Here is a 19,303-nt window from a genome sequence, read left to right as displayed (position 1 = left end):
ATATGTTATTTGAAACTGTGACTATGTTTAATACGAGAATCAGTTAATAGTAACAACTATATCGGAGGATGAAGTGCAACCTGTTGCACAGTGTGATCGGCATCTGTGTCCTAAAAGAAACACAAAATGACTAAAATAATCTGAACCAGCTGAATACGTATGTGCAAAGACATCAGAATAAGAGACTTGGGGGCTGTGTCCACATTATTTCATTTGTTTAAGAGCTAAATATACATAGAGTATGTAAAAAAGATTTTTTATCTGAAGTCACCATTTATGGAATTCATCTTGCAGAAGTGTGATGCAGGCATGGGAAGGGTCACGTTTACATATACCAAGGATGAGCCCTCTGTCACACAAGATGCCTCAAGCATCCAGCAATTAAACTTTTGAAATTAACTTTTTATTTATGTATTTTTTTAATGAAGCAGTAGTAGTTGTAATTATAGTATCAAATAACTGTAGAATACCTTTTGAAAGAAGAATATTATATCTTTTTAATCTTTGAGTTAAATGTATTAGTATTTTCTGTTTTATTAGTATTTAAATGTATTGACGTCAATTTTCTGAAAATGACAACACAGCAGACATATGTCTTCCGTCCTTCCTCTTTACGTCTTTCTCCCTTCTTCTCAGCTTTATTTGCCTCTCCATCTTTCCACACACGTTGTCCATTTGTTTTTTTTTAATCTACCATCTCTCGTCTATCTTCGTCTTCTCCTTGCAGCCCTGCTTCTACCTCCTGACTCCTCCTTGCTCCCCCATCTTCTGCCTCCTCCTCCCTTGTCCATCCCTCTCTCTCTCTAAGTAATGAAAGAGGGATTTTTGAAAGAAAGAGAGTGAGAGAGAAAGAGAGACAGCAGAAGGAGGAGGTTGAAGTGGAGGGGTGGGTCCCTATAAGAGCAGCTGCCTCCAGCCTCCACGTAGCCAGAAACACCACACTGAGACAGAAGAAAGGAATCATACGCTGACAAACTGCATTCACCCAAGGGACCTCCTATTGGCAGCCCCAGAACAGGTAAGGAATCCTTGGCGAGCAGGAGGGAGTAGTACAGGAGGAAAAGAAACTGCTTGACCTCTGACCTTTATATAAAGAATTTTTTCCTTTGTAGTTTTCTCAGTATTGTCATGCACTAACCGTTTGTTGTGTGTATTGTTGAAGAAACCCCATAGAAACTATACATTTACATTCATTTGACTCGTCTTAGTTCCTTTAAGGGTGAGTGATGTTGCATTGCAAGCCCTGTTTAGACAGCCCAAAAGATAACAATGAAATCTAAATTTAGCAGAAAATACAAGATAAACAGGAGAAAGAAGAAACCAGTAAGTCCTTTTTAAGAGTAAAGCTTTATTATCCCAGTCAGTACGTGTCTTCATTGCTACTCTGTCACCCACACCTGCTGGAGTCTCCCAGGATAATTACTTTAATAATTACTGAGTAATAATTACTTCTGTGTCGTTACCTTCTGACATTTGAGCCTAATCTCACTGAAAAAAAAAAATATAAAAAATATCTCAAACTGTAAGTGACAGTGTGAGTTAACACAGTACCTCAGGTTAAACACTTTGTGTTCAATAGAGTCAATGCATCTGCTCTTAAAGAGCAGCTACAGACCTCAATGTTCCTTAATATGTATGATTAAGAAGTTAGCTATTAGTGTTGATTAAAAAGCAGAAAGTTATGTACAGAACACAGAGCATGACGTGAAGAGGCTGCATCTGAGGAGTACACATGCATTTTAATTTGTAAGCACATTGGCAGGTAGCAGATAGAAAGGTCATAAATTGCTGGTCATGATTTGTCATTAATCATCAAGCTCTGATTCACAGCTGATAGGATCCAGGAATGAAAGGGGACTCTTTGCAGGGATATGTTGTTTGGGTTCATCTGAAGTAATGAAAGGTAATTTGGATGAGCTCATGTTGCCTAATGAGGGTAAGATTTTGCAGAACTCCCTTCATCAGAGGAATATTTTTCGATTTTTTTTGACGCAGTTGCCTGAAGGTTATGTTGTTTTTAATGACAGCTTCTGCCACATTCTTCATTAAAGTAAAAATACTTTGGGTTAATTATGACCAAAACAATTACATGAACATTAACCAGTATGAGCTCTCATGTAGTACTTATAGACTGCTCTCAGCTTATTTTGAGTCACTGGTGTAATTTGGAATGAACATTGCTACTTTAAAAGGTAGCGGCTCAGAAATCAAGGGTTTTACTGACAACAACTGTGAATAAGTCTCAAGCTTGTTTTGTTGTTGTCATTCAGAACCAGCTGTTCAGCTCCCTTTATAAAATATAGAGACTAAAAGTTTCAATTAAGTAATATAAATAGATTTTATTGACATCTAAGGCACCTGGACACATCTGGCCCATCGTTTTGCTCCAGACTTCAATGCTCTTTATTACCCCGTTCAAGAGCTGGAGTAATGAATCAAGCTAATAGGATTGATTAAAATGGTTGGATCTTTTATCAGATTTATCAAATGACAATTTGATGACACATACATCATCCATTATAGTTTTTAATTTTCTTTAATTAATGAATCATGTTGTCTAACTAACAAATGTAATAATTAATTTACTATTAATCATTGTAACTAATTATTAATCAATCAATTTTAAACATGAATCTTATTTTTCTGTCATTTATTTGCATTAGTAGTACTAAAATAGCAGCAGCCTCCTTCTTACATAGTTTATTAATATTATTCTTCCTGTGCCTTTAGGCATTTAATAAACTGATTACTAAGAGCTGCATTTATTCAATCTCTTAAAAAAAATCTTTATAAAGTCAATAACAAATTTGAATATATCTTTTTTCATATTAATAATTAGCCTAAGGTTATATTTAGCCTGGGGCACACTTTTCCTTTGACCTTCAAAGAAATTGTTTAAACAAAGGCAACACTGATGATTGAATTTTCTGTAGTAAACTTTTGTTTAAAGACCTTTTTAACAACTGTTAATCCTTGGTCTTGTGTCAGTTTATATTCATCTTCAGGAATATGTTTACAGACAGTGCTATTAAAAAGAATAAAAATAATAATAAAGAAGCGTCTGCTTTCTTACACTTCACAGCAAAATTTCCTGTGGGTACAACAGATCAGGGTAGAAGATGTTCCTATAGCTGTCTCGTTGCAGGTGTTTTGCGTTGACTGAATAAAACCAGATAAGGAATGTCTTTGGTGAGGCTGCATGAACACTAAATAACACTATAAAAATGTAATGCTTACATTTTGAGGAATACTTTGAAAAGAAGTTGAGGATTTGGTGTGGGTGGTTTTAGGTAAACACGCTTTTGTATTCAGAGATACTGATGTATGCAAAATGAGGTTTATATTGTAGCTCAGTTGTACCATTGTGAAACACATAATCTTGTAGTGATGAACATCCTTTCATTTTGTGGGCGATTTCATTGTGTACCTGCAGACAACCTGACAAACACTGCCAAAGTGACAATGAGAGATAGTGAGAGAGATGGGATTTCAAAACAAACTGTAATTGCAAACAAAATGTTTGAAATATCTAAGACAGCTATCTTAAACATTGTAGAATCAATCCAAAGAGACAAAAGAAGGCTCACTCACGGAGCTCTGAGCTTTTTTGTTCATGACATAGCTTGTCTTGCAAGTTTAATTTCTCAGTTTTTATTCAGACAAGAAAATTTCTTACATTTCTTATCCCTATTGGAAATATTTTCAACTCACGCCTTCAGCCAAATGCATCAAATATAATGCTTCTCCTGGCTTGTAAATCCCTTCTAATCCACAGTTCTCTTCCTATCACTAAATACATTCCACAATATCATTATTTTTTATAGTGAGATATATATATTTTATTCCAGCACAGTTTGTGTGAAGAACCTACAATTTTGTTGTACATGTTATTTTCTAATTCTTTTCTTTTCTATTCTATTCTATTCTATTCTATTCTATATGGATACACGTCGTTAACACTCACAAAACATTCTCATTTAGGGTAGAAGGGGAAAATGGAATGAGGAAATGATTGCTGGATCACAGGTCACACGGCATAGTGGCGGGGTACACATCTCTGACAGCAGCATTGAACTGCCTGTGAACGTGTGGACTTAATCCAAAGATGCAATGTTCCTAACACAGCAGGATCTCCAGCCATCCTTTTATGCTTATCTATCCTTTCACAGACCCCTCTCCTTATCGTCTTGCTGTGTTCCACTTTTCCCCTCTGTTTCAACACCAAATAGAAATGATTCATGTCAGATACAGTCTGTTGAGGAAGAAAACCCTACTTAAGGTTACTTAATTTCTTCGATATCTACTCAAGAAAAAAACTAGAAGTCATGATTATTGCTGTCTAGATACAGTCTCCATACTTTCCCTCTGTCTTAACACGTGGACATATTAAAAGACCTGGATGTGACCTTCTTAGTGGCAAATGATGAGCCTACTCCCTTGAAATTGCATGCTTCCTCAAACTAAATTGCAAGAGCAGAAAGACATAAATGCAATTAGATTTTTTTTTATATCTATTACGGCAACAACAAAGCTTTGATCATTAGTGCATTTGGCAAGCAACAAATAATTGTTAATATATTTACTATTCAATCTTGCATTGCAATATTTACTTGTAGTTCCTGCTACATCTGTTGCTGCTACATTTTGATATGGGGAAGATTTGAAACATGATACGTTTCTATGCTATTATGCATGACGTACAAGCCTCAGGCAAAATTATTCATTTTTATATTTGTTGCCTAATACTAGCCAGTGATGGGAGGCAGGATGTGAAAAATGTTTTTTTACAAGAAAGCTGAGTGCTTTGTATGTCTCATATCCACCTCAATCACCTCCTGCAGCCTGTTATACCTTTTGAATCTGTCAGATTTTAATTAATCTTGTAATTAAATTAACATAGTCATAATAATATAGAACAAGAAAAGATTAAAAATGAATAAATAAACAGGTAAACACTATACAGTAATTTTTTTATTATTAACAAATGATAAACATTTGTTAAACTTATTAACAAATCATTTTAACATTTAGATTTTTAAAACTTTTCAAACTACTACTACAAATTACTGTGAAAGACATCAGGCTGTAGTAAATCGGTAGGCAGTGAAAGAGGGAAAAAATCTGGTTTTGAAGGAACTTGATCTACAGCTTTGACTTTACAGATCAAAGTGTAAATTAAGTTCAAGGGAAATTATGTCTGGCATATCCATGTTCCAAATCAGGAGTTAGTAATTTACTGAGGAAATTTGGTGATAGGGCGTGCAGTCTGAGCCACAACTTGACCTGTTCATTTCAGTCATCTGTCAGTGAATCTCTGTAATAACTTGAAAAAAGTGCAATAATAACAAGAAAAATCATTGGGAAACCAGTCTGGTGTGACCTCTGTGTAAGTATGTGTCAGTCACCTCTACAACGTCAATTGACTTCAGGTGATTAGATGCATTGAGAAAGGAAATTGATTTAGCTTAGCGTGTCTGCTGTTAATGGCTTTAGCTGCTACGTCACACTCAGTCTGACTGACAGGGAACATGACCCCCTCCCCCCCCAGAAACCAAATAAAACAAAACTTGAGGTCTTTTTCTAAATGTTTCCTCAAATCTGAGATTTATCGAATCACAGATGCATCAATCACAAAACTATATGAGTAATGGTGCAACTGACATGACCTCTGACCACGAAAGAGAAAGTTTAAAGAAATAACTTAGTGTTAAACCTTGTTTTTCACACAGATGAGTTATAGCTTTTGGAACATTGATACTGAGACATACATGCAGAAAAAGTAGAGGTTGTAGTAGAAATGTTATCTTGTTTTGGTGGGAAACAAAACAGTGCAAGTGAAAAAAAATAGCAGCATAAAGTGTGAAAAGAACAAAAGACACTGAAACAGCGTCTTAAAAGAAAAGAAGAGTTGATAACAGGGGAGTATAAGAGTGCTCGTAGGCATAAGGAAGAATCATGTATTGATGTGCAAGATTTATTTGCTCTCCTGAAACGTGTCACGTCAATGACCACACTGCCATTTTGCCAGTTAGACATCAATATTACAACAAAGAGCACAATGTATTTTGAGTGGGCCTGGGACAGGTTGTCACTCACAGTCTCTTTTCTGACAGAAAATGTACTCTGGCTGCAGGCAGAAGACTAAATAACATTTAATTACCTGTCAAATCGACTCATCAGCTTATAAAACCAACATCGTGATTTCACTCCAGTTATTTAATATTTCTTTAAAATTGCTCGTCCTCACTCCTGCAAGAGTTGGAAGGATTTTACTCCTTATGAAGAAGTTGTCTGAGCTGAATTAGCCCATAAAATAATCTGTACATAACTAAGGATTCAGAAGAGTGTAAAAAAAATGCTTTAAGCACGCGTTGCATTAAAATTTTACGTGACATATTACACCAGTTACTATTTTTAATATACTTTATTGTCCCTTAGGAGAAATTCAACATTCCTCTGAGATTTTGGTCTATATTGACATAATAGTGTCACACAGTTGCTGTAGATTCGGCAGCTTCACATCGATGATGTGATAAGCCATCCATCCATGAATTAAGCCTCGTGACATGGCACGTTATCCTGCTGGAAGCAGCCATCAGAAGATGGGTACACTGTGGCTGTAAAGGGATGAACCTGATACAAGGCAGGATGGTTCCACACTTACTCCAAATTCTGACCGTACAATCCAAATGTTGCAGCAGAGTTTGAGATTTATCAGCCCAGCTAACATTCTTCCAGTCTTCTGTTCTCCAGCTTTGCCTGTATGAACTGTAGCCTCAGTTGCCTCTTCTCAGCTGACAGTAATGGTACCTGCTGTGGTCTTCTGTTGCTCTCAGCTTCAAAGCTTGATGTGTTGTGGGCTTAGAGATGCTCTTTTGCTCTTGTGCTTGGTTGTAATGGCAAGTTATTTGAGTTTGTATTGCCTTCATCTCAGCTCAAAGCAGTCTGGCCATTCTCCTCTGACATCATCAATGCAATTTCACCCAGAGAATTGCTGCTCACTGGACAGTTTTGCCTTTTCACACCATTTTCTCAGTAGATCAGCAGTTCTAAGTTCAGCACATACAGAATAATCCTTTTTCCTCATTCTTAACAAGAGCTTAAAATTCATCAGGTTATTTTCACTATGTCTACATGCCTAAGATTCATATATTTATAAACAGAGATGGGCAGTAACGCGTTACTGTAATCAGATTACTTTTTTCAAGTAACGATTAAAGTAAGGGATTACTATTGCAAAAACGGCAATTAGATTACCGTTACTTTCCCGTAGGAACGCTGCGTTACTGCGTTACTAAAACTGTGATTCTTTTGCGAGAATGTCTCATAACAGTGACGTAAGCGAGTGCGACGTTCGTGAAAACAGCTGTGTGCAGAGCAACAATGGATAATATATCGAGTGCGGGAGAGAGTATGAGCGTGCAGCGTTTAAAGTGTGGAAGTACTGACCTTACTTTGAGTTTGATTCCATAAAAAGTGACAAAAACATTAGTGTCCGTTGTGCGTGGGAAGAAAACTTCTTTTTACAGCGAAAAAACCCCCCTAAACTTCCAAGCAAGCACCGAGTGCGCTACAACGTAATGGGAAATTCACAGAGAAACTCGCGGATTCTTCCACTGACCGCTGCGGCACACCTGCACCAGGGTAAACCTCCGCCTACCCGACTCCTGCTTTACAGGTGAAAATAGAGCAAAAGGACCGCTGAGTCTTTGACTTTATTTATTTTCTGCTGTGTTTTACTTGCATCTATTTGAAAGAGTGAGTGTAAACGCACACAAAAACAATATTTTATGTGCTGGAATGTGCAGAAAATAGGTTTAAATATTAAACAAATTTCTTCCAGTCAGAGAATGGTGCATATAATTAAATTTTTGCTTGATGCATAAAGTTAAAAGATTAAAACTAATAAAACAAGTTTTAAAAAGATGCTTTTCCATTTGATTACATTTTATATGATGGATTATGTAGAAAAAGTAGAATTGGGCTGAAAGATCTATCGCTTTATCACCTATTCAGGTTGTAAATCGTGTTTTTAAAAAGTAACTAAGTAACTAAGTAATTAATTACTTTTGAAAATAAGTAATCAGTAAAGTAACAGGATTACTTTTTGGAGGAAGTAATCAGTAATTAGTTACTGATTACTTTTTTATAGTAACTTGACCAACACTGTTTATAAACATAAATATAATAAATGTACATATGTAGAATGAAATAATAAAACATGATGAAACTATTCACTACCACTTTGTTTTGCGCCTGTGCGCTTTTTTTCCCTTTTTTTTTTCTTACAATAAAAGCAACCGGTGAAGTAGCAGAGTAAGTTAAAGAAAGATAAGACGGGGAAATTCAAGGCAGGCTAAGAAAATTATATTAGAGAGGTAGCTTGTGACACTTGGATTTGCACGAACTCTCTATGCACTGAGGATAGTAATCTGTTTTATACTCATACAATTTTGCTGCCCCTTTATACTTATGGTCCATCATCTTCCTCAAGTCAAATTTTCACGTTTAAAATCAAGTGGTGGTTGTCACATCAGTTCATAAAGTGAGCATTGTCTGTAGTAGAGACTCAGAGCCAGTCATTACCACACAACAGAGTCATTGCAATCATATCATCAGCATTGCATCATCATTTGGCAGACAACAGTTAAACTCACACAGCCTTGTAATGCCATTTGTGCATATGCACATCTACAGTGTGTCTGGCATCACAGAGGAAACAAAAAGTGAGGAAAGTTACAGCCGAGCGGAGACCCTGACGTGGTGCACTGACGCAAATTTGGCAATACTGTGGTCTTTACATAAGTTACCCGATAATCTGCAGCTTTGCTTTTAAAAAAAGATGCACTCCAAGACGGATGCACATTGCTCCCCGATCAGCCACGCGTAAATAATCCGGCTTTAAGCCGTACTTCAGGCTGGGAGTAATTTATTTTTTATTTCCTATTCTTGATGAGAAAATGGCAATAATGGGGAGAAACACTGGTGGAAACAGTCGATAATACGATGTGAGATAGTTTGAGAATTTCTGAGGGCTGTCCTTATAGTGAGGTGTATGTGGCTGGATGACAAGACCAGAAATTAGACTGGAATATAAGCCTTTCTTTAACCTTCTTTAACCTTAACAGCACTTATTTCTAGTTTCCTTGATGTAATTTAGAAGATTCTGAAGATTATAGAGTTAAATAAATGTACACACATATTTTCAAAGTACAAACTTATGTTCCTGTGTCAAAATATATTTTTTTATTATAGAAAATGAAAGAAAATGCATACCATTACATTTTTAATCACATAGAGGTTGCTGAAACAACCATTCAGTGTTTATTTCCTCTTAAAAATGTTTTAGCTTCACTTCATATTACTCCTAGCTCGCCACACCCCAACCTTCATTGACTTTATGACCCACAATTTGAGAATCAGTGAGAAATAACAGGTTTGGACACTAATGAGAAATGCATTTCCTTTCATCGGGGGGCTGGACTTATTCATTTTGACTGCAGACATCCATCAGTAGCGCCTCAGCACAGTAATGACTTAATTAACTGGTTTATTTAGTGGTTAATCAGTTAATTAAAAGCAGAATAATTGAGTCTTACAGGCACTCAAGAGAACATGGCAGACTTGAGAATAAATCCACACTGTGCTTCATTTTTACAGAGCTTTGAACAATTTAGAAAAGACGTCAAATATAGATAAACACTACCTTCAGGGCTCCTCTGTTTGCACACATATCTGTACTCCAATATCCTCAGTGAGTGCTATCAGGCTGTATTCGTTCTCTTCTGGTATATTCTGGATAGCAAATCGGGCCTTAGTTCTTTGCCAGTGAGAGAGTTAGCCCAGATAGGATAGTCATCTGTTCCCTAAAGTGTAGCACTGGTTGCTCGTTACATCTCCAATGACAGCTGCCCAAGCATATTTGAATTTTTACAAAATTAAGAATACTTATCATATTATTCTGACAGGGTTAGCCAGTTGCCTTATTTTGTCTGAAACTTGTGAAAGAGGGAATCATCTGAACAAAAAGCTTTTAAACCTTTCCAAAACGTTTGACTTAGTTGAAGTAGTAATGTATAGATGTATAACTCTGCGACTGTTCTGTTGGTCAGTCAGTCTAAAGTGAAATATTCTACCAGTAACTGGAAATTGTGATAAAAACATTAAATTGATCGATCTATGTTTAAACCCTCAACTGTGGTCATAGGCTCTAAGAAGTGACCAAACGAATGAAGTGGCAGATTTAAATGGGCAAAAGGAGTTTCCTTTAGTGTGACTTGACTCAGCCTGAGAGATACAGTATGGTGAGGAGCTGAGACATCTAGAGCCTAAAGTAAAGCTGCTGCTAAGGATCCAATTGATCTGATTCAGGCTTCTCATCAGAATGCCTTCTGAATGCCTTTGGAAGTTTTCCAGGCATGTCAAACTGAAAAAAATCTTGTCTATCTAGAGCCCAGAAGAGGCACCGGGGCAGGCCAAAAACTCACTGGAGGGATTATGTATCTAATCTAGACTGAATGTGTGAGAATCATCCAGAAGGACCTGGAAAATGGTTTCTAGGTCCTTCTGGTTGAAGGATATTTACTTAGCCTGTTACCACCATTGCCCAACCTAGAATACGGTAAGTGGAATAAAATAGACTGAGGCATGGACGGCTGGAAGCTCACCCTCTGACTTTCAATTTAACAAAATCAGAAAGTTGTGATTCATAAATAAAATAAAATTACAGTAATATTAATCCTTAATTAAAACATGGAAAATTGGCTTGAAAAGCAATGCAGTCATTTGGTGCAAGCATAACTACTAATGTTTAGTAGTAGTATAGCGGTATAGTATACTAAAATATTAAAACTGAGATAGTAAAGGCTCAGCTCAAAAAGCAGCAGCATGATTTCACCCTGATGAACATGATTTAACCAGATGTGATTTGTTTAAAGGTAAAAGCTCACTGTTTTCTTATTTAAATTATTCCATCTCGTAACATTAATCTGTGTGGTAGAGAAGATGGATTTGTCTGAATGCAACCATTTTACAAGCAAATAAAACATAATTTCAAATCCAGCATACAGAAGGACATGCATTTGTATTCCTAAAACAGAGGCTAGATGTTGAAAGATGAAGAAAGCTTTTTACCTGTTTGAGGTAAGAACATATCCGCCACACCGTTACACCACCGCCAGCAGTTGGCAGGATGTATCCATACCTTCATGTTGTTTATACAAAACTATGACCCTGCCATCTGAATACCACAACAGAAATCGAGACTCATCAGAACCTTTTAAGAATTTTCTATTGTACAGATTTGGTGAGGTCATGTCACTTGCAGCCACAGTTTCTTGTTCCTATATGATAGGATGTCAGTTCTGTGTGGTCTTCTGCTGTAGCTCATCTGCTTCAAGTTGGACACACTCTGAGATGTTCTTGCACTGGCCTCTGGCATCAACAAAGCCTTTTTGTCCAGAGAACCGCTGCTCACTGGATAGGTTTTCTTTCCTGACCATTCTCTGTAAACCCCAGAGATAGCTGTGTCAAATGTCAGTAGATCAAACACTTGGGAAATAAACCAACAACCATGCCACGTTCAAGATCACTTTACTTTCCCTTTCTGATGATCAGTTTGAACTTCAACAGGTTGCACCGATCATGTCTACATGCCTAAATGCACTGAGTTGCTGCCATGCAAATGGCTGAATAAATGAGATAACTGAGATAAAACCAAGTAATTAGATAAAACCAGTTTATCTAACAAAGAGTACGTCTTTAATTATCTTCACTCACTGCTAAATTAAGGATATGTGGCTCACCTGTGTTTTCCTCTTCTGACCACATCTCAGTAGAGAAATGTGGCCATCTTTGCACATTATCCTCTTGCTCTTGGAAAACAAGCAGGGACAGATTCAGTGACAGGAGGATGGAGAACGAGATGTATTGTGGCCACATGAATGCGCACAAGCTGTTTGTCTAAATCCAGTGCCATCTGTCTTACATTCCTGCCTAAAACAGCTGTGATGTTCTTTTGTCCTTCACTGGCAAACCCACCCTCTTTCCCATCAGATTAAAGACTTGACACACACTTTTATTGTTTGCACACGAGAAGGCTGATTAATTTTGCAGAGCTATTGTTTTTCATGAGTTGTCAGAGACTGGACTGAACTGTACTGCAATTACATTTCTATCGTTTTTTAATTACCCTGAATAAATTCCAGATTTCTAAGATATTAAAAAAGTTTTTCACTGAAGACAAATTAGTTCTAAATTTTTTTTAAGCTGTTTTAATAGATAATTTAAACCAGCCGTTAAAGTTGCATTTTAGTACTGTCTGTTTTAATGTATTGAAGTACAGATACAGTGTGGACATATGCTTGTGTGCCGTGTAAGTGTGTGTGTTCCACTGTTTTGTGCATATGAGTTCAAATTTGTTTGTCATCAAGAAACAATGACTCAGTTTGTTGCCGGAGGCATTATTGAGGCATCAATTAAAGGAGTTAACGAGTTTGTTTAATGAGACGAAAACCGTAATTGTGTTTCTGACGTCAGACTTGCCAGACTCTTCCTACCAAAATAAGGTCAAACTGTTTTATTTTGTTTTTGTCCCTGTCTGTATGCTGTTTCATTTATCGCTTACACTCATTCAGTATTCCTTTTTTTTCCATGTGGATGTGCTGTTTTTCCTCTTGAACTCTTGTCTGCCCTACACAGTATTTAGTGCAAATCACACATTGATGAGAAGCTAGTAAAAGTTTAAAACAGCCATCCATTCGCTTATCCTTTTTCGGGGTCCCGGGGGTGCTGGAGCCTATCCCAGCTGGCTTAGGGCGAGAGGCAGGGTACACCCTGGACAGGTCGCCAGTCTGTCGCAGGGCTAACACATAGACAAAGACAAGTAATTGTGCTCACATTCACCCCTATTTCCAATTAACCCAACCCCACTAACTGCTAACTAACTGGAGTGCCTGGGGTGAACCCACGCAAACACAGGGAGAACATGCAAACTCCACACAGAAAGACCCCTGATGGTGAAATTGAACTCAGGATCTTCTTGCTGTGAGGCAATAGTGCTAATCACCGTGCCACTGTGCTATTAGTATCAGTTCAAGCTATTAGTGTCAGTAATAATTAAAATGTTATTTAAAAAATAATTTGCATTAAAAGTGACTTTCAGTTCTATGTATTATTACTGTGATATTAATCGAAAGTATTTAGCACACTAATGATTGAATAGTAGCTATATGTTTGTGTGACATAATGACACTAATTGCACAAATGGCTGGCTTAACCTCAGTTGATAGAACAGTAGTGGTGTGGTCAAGGACATCAAGGATATTCTAGTAATTCTTGAATGTTTATTTTAAAACTAATTGTCAAATGTAATGCATCCATGCAGTCTGTGAATGCACCTTTCAGTCCTTACAGGAGATAACTATCCTCTCATCCAAATATGATCAGTTCCAGCTCAAAAATCAATACTGTCATTACCATAATGCCAAACTGAGAAGAAATACCAACATTATTATTGATATAATACATAGAAAGAAGTGTCACTATTAGAAAGAACACAGATTGTAATATAGAACAGACCAAGTGAAATGTGTGGGACTGCAAGAAAAGGTGCATAAATCTGTCTGCTACTTCAGCTCTATTGCTTTATATTGACTGGTATTTTAGAGCTATGATGGGAACTACACATCCTAACTTAAAGAGTCAGTGAGTCAGTGAGGCAGGCTAACTTGTTCAACTAAACAAAACCACTTCTCCTGTACTTTTTCGGGGATGGGCAGAGGTGAAGGCAGATTGACTGAGGGATGCAGTCAGTGCTCCCTCATCCCTCATCAACTGCCTACTGAGGTTTTTGTCAATGTATTTAGCTGAATTTAGAATAATGAGCTTGGCAAGCTCAGTCCAAGGTCTCATCAAAAATATATTTGAAAGTAAAAAAAACCCAACCTAAAACTCAATCTAATTGATAAAATATGACAGTAATAAACAGCTTTGTCTCATGCTAACTTCTCTTATTATACTATTATCAACTATAGCAGATATTTCCATAGAAAACCCTGTAAAAATGTGTTGGATACTTTGTACAATATCTGCGTCAGAGAGACACAGTTAGCACCTGAAGTTAGAGGGAAATTTCAGAGCTATATTTCCCCAAGGACTTTGTAAGAAAAAAAAAACTACTATTGAAACAAAAAACAGAGCTAAATGAGACAGAATATTACAATTACATTTGCCTCGTGGCCAGAAACACGAGTCCAAATTTATGACAATGTTGCTCCCTAACTGTTACAGTAAGGACTCTGTAACAAGCTTGTCACATTAGCTTAAAACATGTGTTCATACTGCCTACACAATATGCTGCTAATTGAAAATGACATTGTGGGCTTAACAAGCACAAAGTGCTTTTTAAAGACTACACTGCATGCTTGATTTTGGATACCCTGATAGGTAATGTAGCAGGACACCACAAATAAACAAAACTTCGTTGATAGACATACAGTTATGATTTCAGCAGGGATTTGTTTCCTTGTCCCTTTCTTCAATTTTTATTTGGCTCGCAGAAATTATTATTGGTGTCAAGAAAATAAGGCAAACCATGACATATCAGAAGATACGGACTTAATCACTGCACATTTAGCTGAAACTACTTTTCATAGCAATTTGATATTATATTACATAGAAGTATATTACTCTGCTATTCTGCAAAGACAGATAGTGTTTGAAAATTACACACTCACCAAACACTACAGAATGTAAGTTACCCGAGATGTAGTTAGTTCAGTATCAAAGTGTTGGACTGAACACTTGCCTTTCCTCTGTCCTGTTGTGCAACAGAAGGTGGGACCATGAAGACTGTGGTGGCTCTGCTTCTGCTCTGTCTCTGTGATCCTGGACAGAGTGACTGCCAGGCTGACTGCTTGTCTTGCAACAACATCCTGCCCAAACAGCTCAGTTTTAACACCATGGTAAGGGCTCAACACACATCAACACACATCAACACACACACACGCTTGTGGTTATGAGAGTGACCCATAGTCACAAAGGTGAAGGCAACAGAAGAGTCAACTGGGAGCAGTTAAAAGGTAGCTGCTATTCTTCACTTTCACATCAATAATTATTAATTATTTGCCATCAACCATATAATCAGTAGTTGATGGTATTATGCATAATAATTTTTCAACAATATCTTATTATGAAACTACTATGAAGCTCAGTTTTGCTACACATCAGCTATGAAATATTAATAACATAATAATGCACAGCAGATATGTCATGAAGGCAAAACTGGTCTTCTCTCACATTAATAAATCAGCTAACATATAGCGCTAAATAAATCTCTTCACTTGTATTATTTTCATTTAGTGAATATAAAGTGGAAACTCCTCACTCCACCTCCCTGTATTTATCTCATCCTCTCAACAGCTCCCTCACTGACTGACTCAACAAACTACCCTTTTGGCATTTGAGTTTTAATTTGTTGTGGCTAATTGATTCCTGGGGATAGATGTATGTTTCTCTTCGTGTTTATGCCTGGTGGTTGTTTTTCTCTACTTAATGGCATGTCTGCTTCTAAGTCAATTTTGGCAGGGAGCACACTAGAAGACATTCAAGTCCACATGGCTTAAAACATAACCTTTTAAACTGTTAGTGTTAGGTACTTAGCTCAGGTGTGGTATTTAAAGGGACCTCAAGTGAGCCTAGTGCTTAAAGACAAATTGTTATTTAAAGCTATGCTGACCACCTTTTACTCCTTTGCTAATTTAAATGTTCAATTTCTTTCAATTTCACTTGGAAATCTTGCAGCCCTCCAAGCACCTCAGTATTTCATGCATCACATGTTCGAATCCTCAATCTTATTTTGACAGATGCAGTCCAGTAACACAAACCAGCATACCAGTTACAGAATGGATCCGCATCCATACTGCATCAACACATGTCATCTTCGGTGATGAAAAACAGGTTCCCTATTTAACGGTGAAGATGTGATTTAAGGCTTAGGGTTTGGGCTGAGGTTAGCATTAGTGCTTGACATGTAGTAGTTGACATGTAGTATCTTCGAAATTAGTGTATGTCAGTGTTCTTTGAGAGACAGACACCCAGGCAGGCAGGCAGGCAGGCAGGCAGACATGTAGACATATCACAAATGCCCACTGAACAGCTGAAGTGGAAGAAAGAGGTGATAACAAGGGCAGAAATCTAATCAATGTCCTTTTGTCTTATTGATTTTGGCATTTTTCAAGTTAAGGACTTTCCACTCAAGCAGCCCTAGCAGATCAGGTGCTTTAATACTGCAGCACATGTGTAAATGTCTACGCTTTTAATGCATAGACGTGTTCAGGACTCAGATTACCCAATCATCTAACAATGATTGCATTTTCCAGTTTCTCAGTTGTATGTAATAGTTATATTTCCTAATTTTGTGTGTCATGGATTTCTCAGGAGCCATAATGGGAGAGACACAGCTTCATCCAAAATGTATCAATTTAGTAATCAAATAGTCTATGTTAGTCAGTGTCATTAGCGTGTCAGCATGAGTAGGTGTATGGTTTTGTATGGCGCAAACCAATGACTATGATTCATTTTAATATTTGTTAAGAGATGATATAAACAGCTCTGCCAAAAATAAACAGATCTGGTCATAAACCTTGTCCTTTCATTTTGTGGACTTCAGCTGTGTTGTCAGTTGTATGTCTGGGAATCAGCATCAGTAAACTCAGATATCAAGTGGAAACTGGTAAAATGATGTAAGTGTGTGACTGTCAGCCAAGAATACTGTGAGAATGCCTTCAGTCTTCACTGTAATTCATCTTTGGTTGATATTACATTACCATCAAAACAAATACGAATTTAGTGATGTGCATGCTTCTATTTATCATTTTTTTTAAATGCAGCAGCATTATTTATTTTGGTGTTTTTATCTGAGAGATTACCTTATGTGCAAACTTTTGTCTGTTACAAAGATCTCCTCTGTTGGGAGCTGGGAAATTAAGATTATCTCCTGTCTTTGTCTTTGTCAGGTGTGTTTCATTGAGTGCGAAAGCAGCGTTTCCCCATCCTCCTCATGGGACCTCTGTCGTGAAGCACTGCTGTCACCAATCTTGTCCCCAAGTGGTTCAGTGTGGAAACGATCTCAGGAGGAGGTGGAGGCTCTGTTTCCTGGGGAGGACGAGCAGATGAATGGACATTTGTTTCTTCCTATTGCACTACAGAGGGTTGATCATGTGACCCATGGACTTGATGCAGAGGAGAGGGATCTGGGTGGGAAGGGAAATCACCTCAACACTGCCTATAATTCCCAGAATGCGATGTCCCTGGAGGATGAGTATGCAGAGGAGGAGGAAGGTCAGGAAGGAGGAGACCCTGATGTGGCAGCAGGGCAGGGAGATGCAGCGCTAATCTCCAAAAGGTTTGGTGGCTTTGTAAAAGGGAGGCACGGCCACAGGAGACTCATGTCTCCAGGAAGATCCTACCAGAAGAGGTATGGGGGCTTTGTTGGTATTCGGAAGTCAGCCCGCAAGTGGAACAACCAAAAACGTTTCAGTGAGTTCCTGAAGCAGTATCTGGGGATGAGCACTCGGGCCACTGAGTTCAACAGTGTGTCAGAAGACCTCACTCAACAGAATGAGGTCTGAAGTCTTTTCATTGATCTGTTTTGTAGTCCGGTCACTAACATGTCAATGTTTGTCTGACATCATCAAACCTATTAAATCTAAGTAACCAAAATGAAGCCCATAATCGGAGACTTCTGTTGGAGTTCCTTGATGTTCTGAGATATTTGAAGTGCTGATTCTATTTTCCCATTCCTTGTATTTATGTTATCAAACTCTCCTTTGAACACTCATATAGTTTGATGCTCCAGTGGAGGTTTTAGGCCCTTTGAAACTGCATATAACCTGGCATGTTTCCCACCTCTTGAAACTCTTCATTTTTCAGACTTCCCATTCTGTTCCCTTGATCAAATGTAACAGTTTCATTTGATTGGCATTTTACTTTTGAAGGAAGCTTTTACTTTTAAAATCCATAGTAGTCCTGCAATGATTTACAGTAAAATGTAGATTTATTTTACTGTTTTATACAATCTGGCAGTCAGATTACCAACAAAGGTAGCATAATCCTTGCTGTTCTGCTACCAGGTATTATATGATTATTTTAACCAATAATTTTAGTATTATTTCAGTAATGCTTAAAACGCGTACATGCATCCTTAATGTTGAATATGTGTAAGTTCCTCTCTCTTAAATATACCACTATCTTGGAGCAGAATGCAAAAGTCAGTCTCTTTAAAATGACAACATCATTTTTCTTTTAATTTATGGTTTGGGTAATGTCAGCAGTAATGTAAAGTAATCTGTATGTAACTTGTGGAAAATAAATGGAAAAAAAAATCAGCTCAAATCTGTTGATTTATCACTGTGCCAAAATACACCTGAGACAGGGCTATTGCTATTTCATGTACAAGTGAGCAACATACATAACTGGCTCTTGAAGCGCCAGTGTGTACAAAAAGTGTTGGGTTCTTGAACTGTGCTAGTGTGGAATATTTTTCTTGCTCATTATTATAACTTGTAAATAGCTGGATTTAAACATGTCAATAAATATAGTTTAATATTTCCTTCGTGGCTTGTCATGGAGCAACTGATTCTGTGTCTTGAAGTGTTTTTTCCTTTGTTTTTATAAGACAGATGACTATTTGAAACGACATTTTTTTTGGAAGAGCAGAAAAAATTATTTGGTCTCTCTATTAAATTATCAAGTAGGCATACATGTAAGTAATCTAGTGGTAGCCCATGGCTTTAACCCATAAGCTTTAATAATAGAATCTTTATACTGATCCAATGAGAGAGGAGCTGTAAACAATATAGATGGATGGAAATGATTTAGACCTTCCAGAGTTTCATTGTGAGCTTTTCATAAAATCAAACTGGAATAAAAGCCCCATATTCAGGATGAATCTGCTATTGCTACATTTTTATTTTTAGGAACAGTTTTTTGATTCTCTCCTCGGTCAATCACGGCACTTTCCCCCTAGCATATTAAATGGATTATTACACAAACTTTTGCTACTTAAACTAAGTAGTATTTAAAATATGCAACTTATCTAATTATTAAGTGAATTAAAAACAAGGAAACACACAGAGATAAGCATGAATGTGTTTTATGAAGAAAAGATTACATGTAAATATACTATTAACAATTAATGGGAGTAATGTAGTCAGTTATTTTCCACTAAAAACTCAAAAAAGGTTCCTTCCTTTTAAAATTTAAAAGATAAGTACACAAATAAAATTTGCGTACTTATTTTACT

General features: G+C 37.1%; 1 protein-coding gene across 1 annotated transcript; it reads left to right on the top strand.

Annotated features, from left to right (window-relative positions):
• The first annotated feature begins 860 nt into the window (after positions 1–860).
• pnoca (prepronociceptin a) lies at positions 861–18,654 on the top strand. The gene is made up of 3 exons (XM_026171196.1): positions 861–1,018; positions 14,833–14,963; positions 17,016–18,654. Exons 2-3 carry the CDS (start codon positions 14,844–14,846, stop codon positions 17,628–17,630), a joined length of 735 nt encoding a protein of 244 aa, XP_026026981.1. The 5' UTR covers positions 861–1,018; positions 14,833–14,843; the 3' UTR covers positions 17,631–18,654.
• Positions 18,655–19,303: the final 649 nt, after the last annotated feature.

The sequence above is a fragment of the Astatotilapia calliptera genome, chromosome 1 (genome assembly GCF_900246225.1).
Source record: "Astatotilapia calliptera chromosome 1, fAstCal1.2, whole genome shotgun sequence".
NCBI classification, from domain to species: domain Eukaryota; kingdom Metazoa; phylum Chordata; class Actinopteri; order Cichliformes; family Cichlidae; genus Astatotilapia; species Astatotilapia calliptera.
The sequence above is the reverse complement of the archived record's forward strand: the minus strand, read 5'-3'. Positions and strand labels throughout refer to the sequence as shown.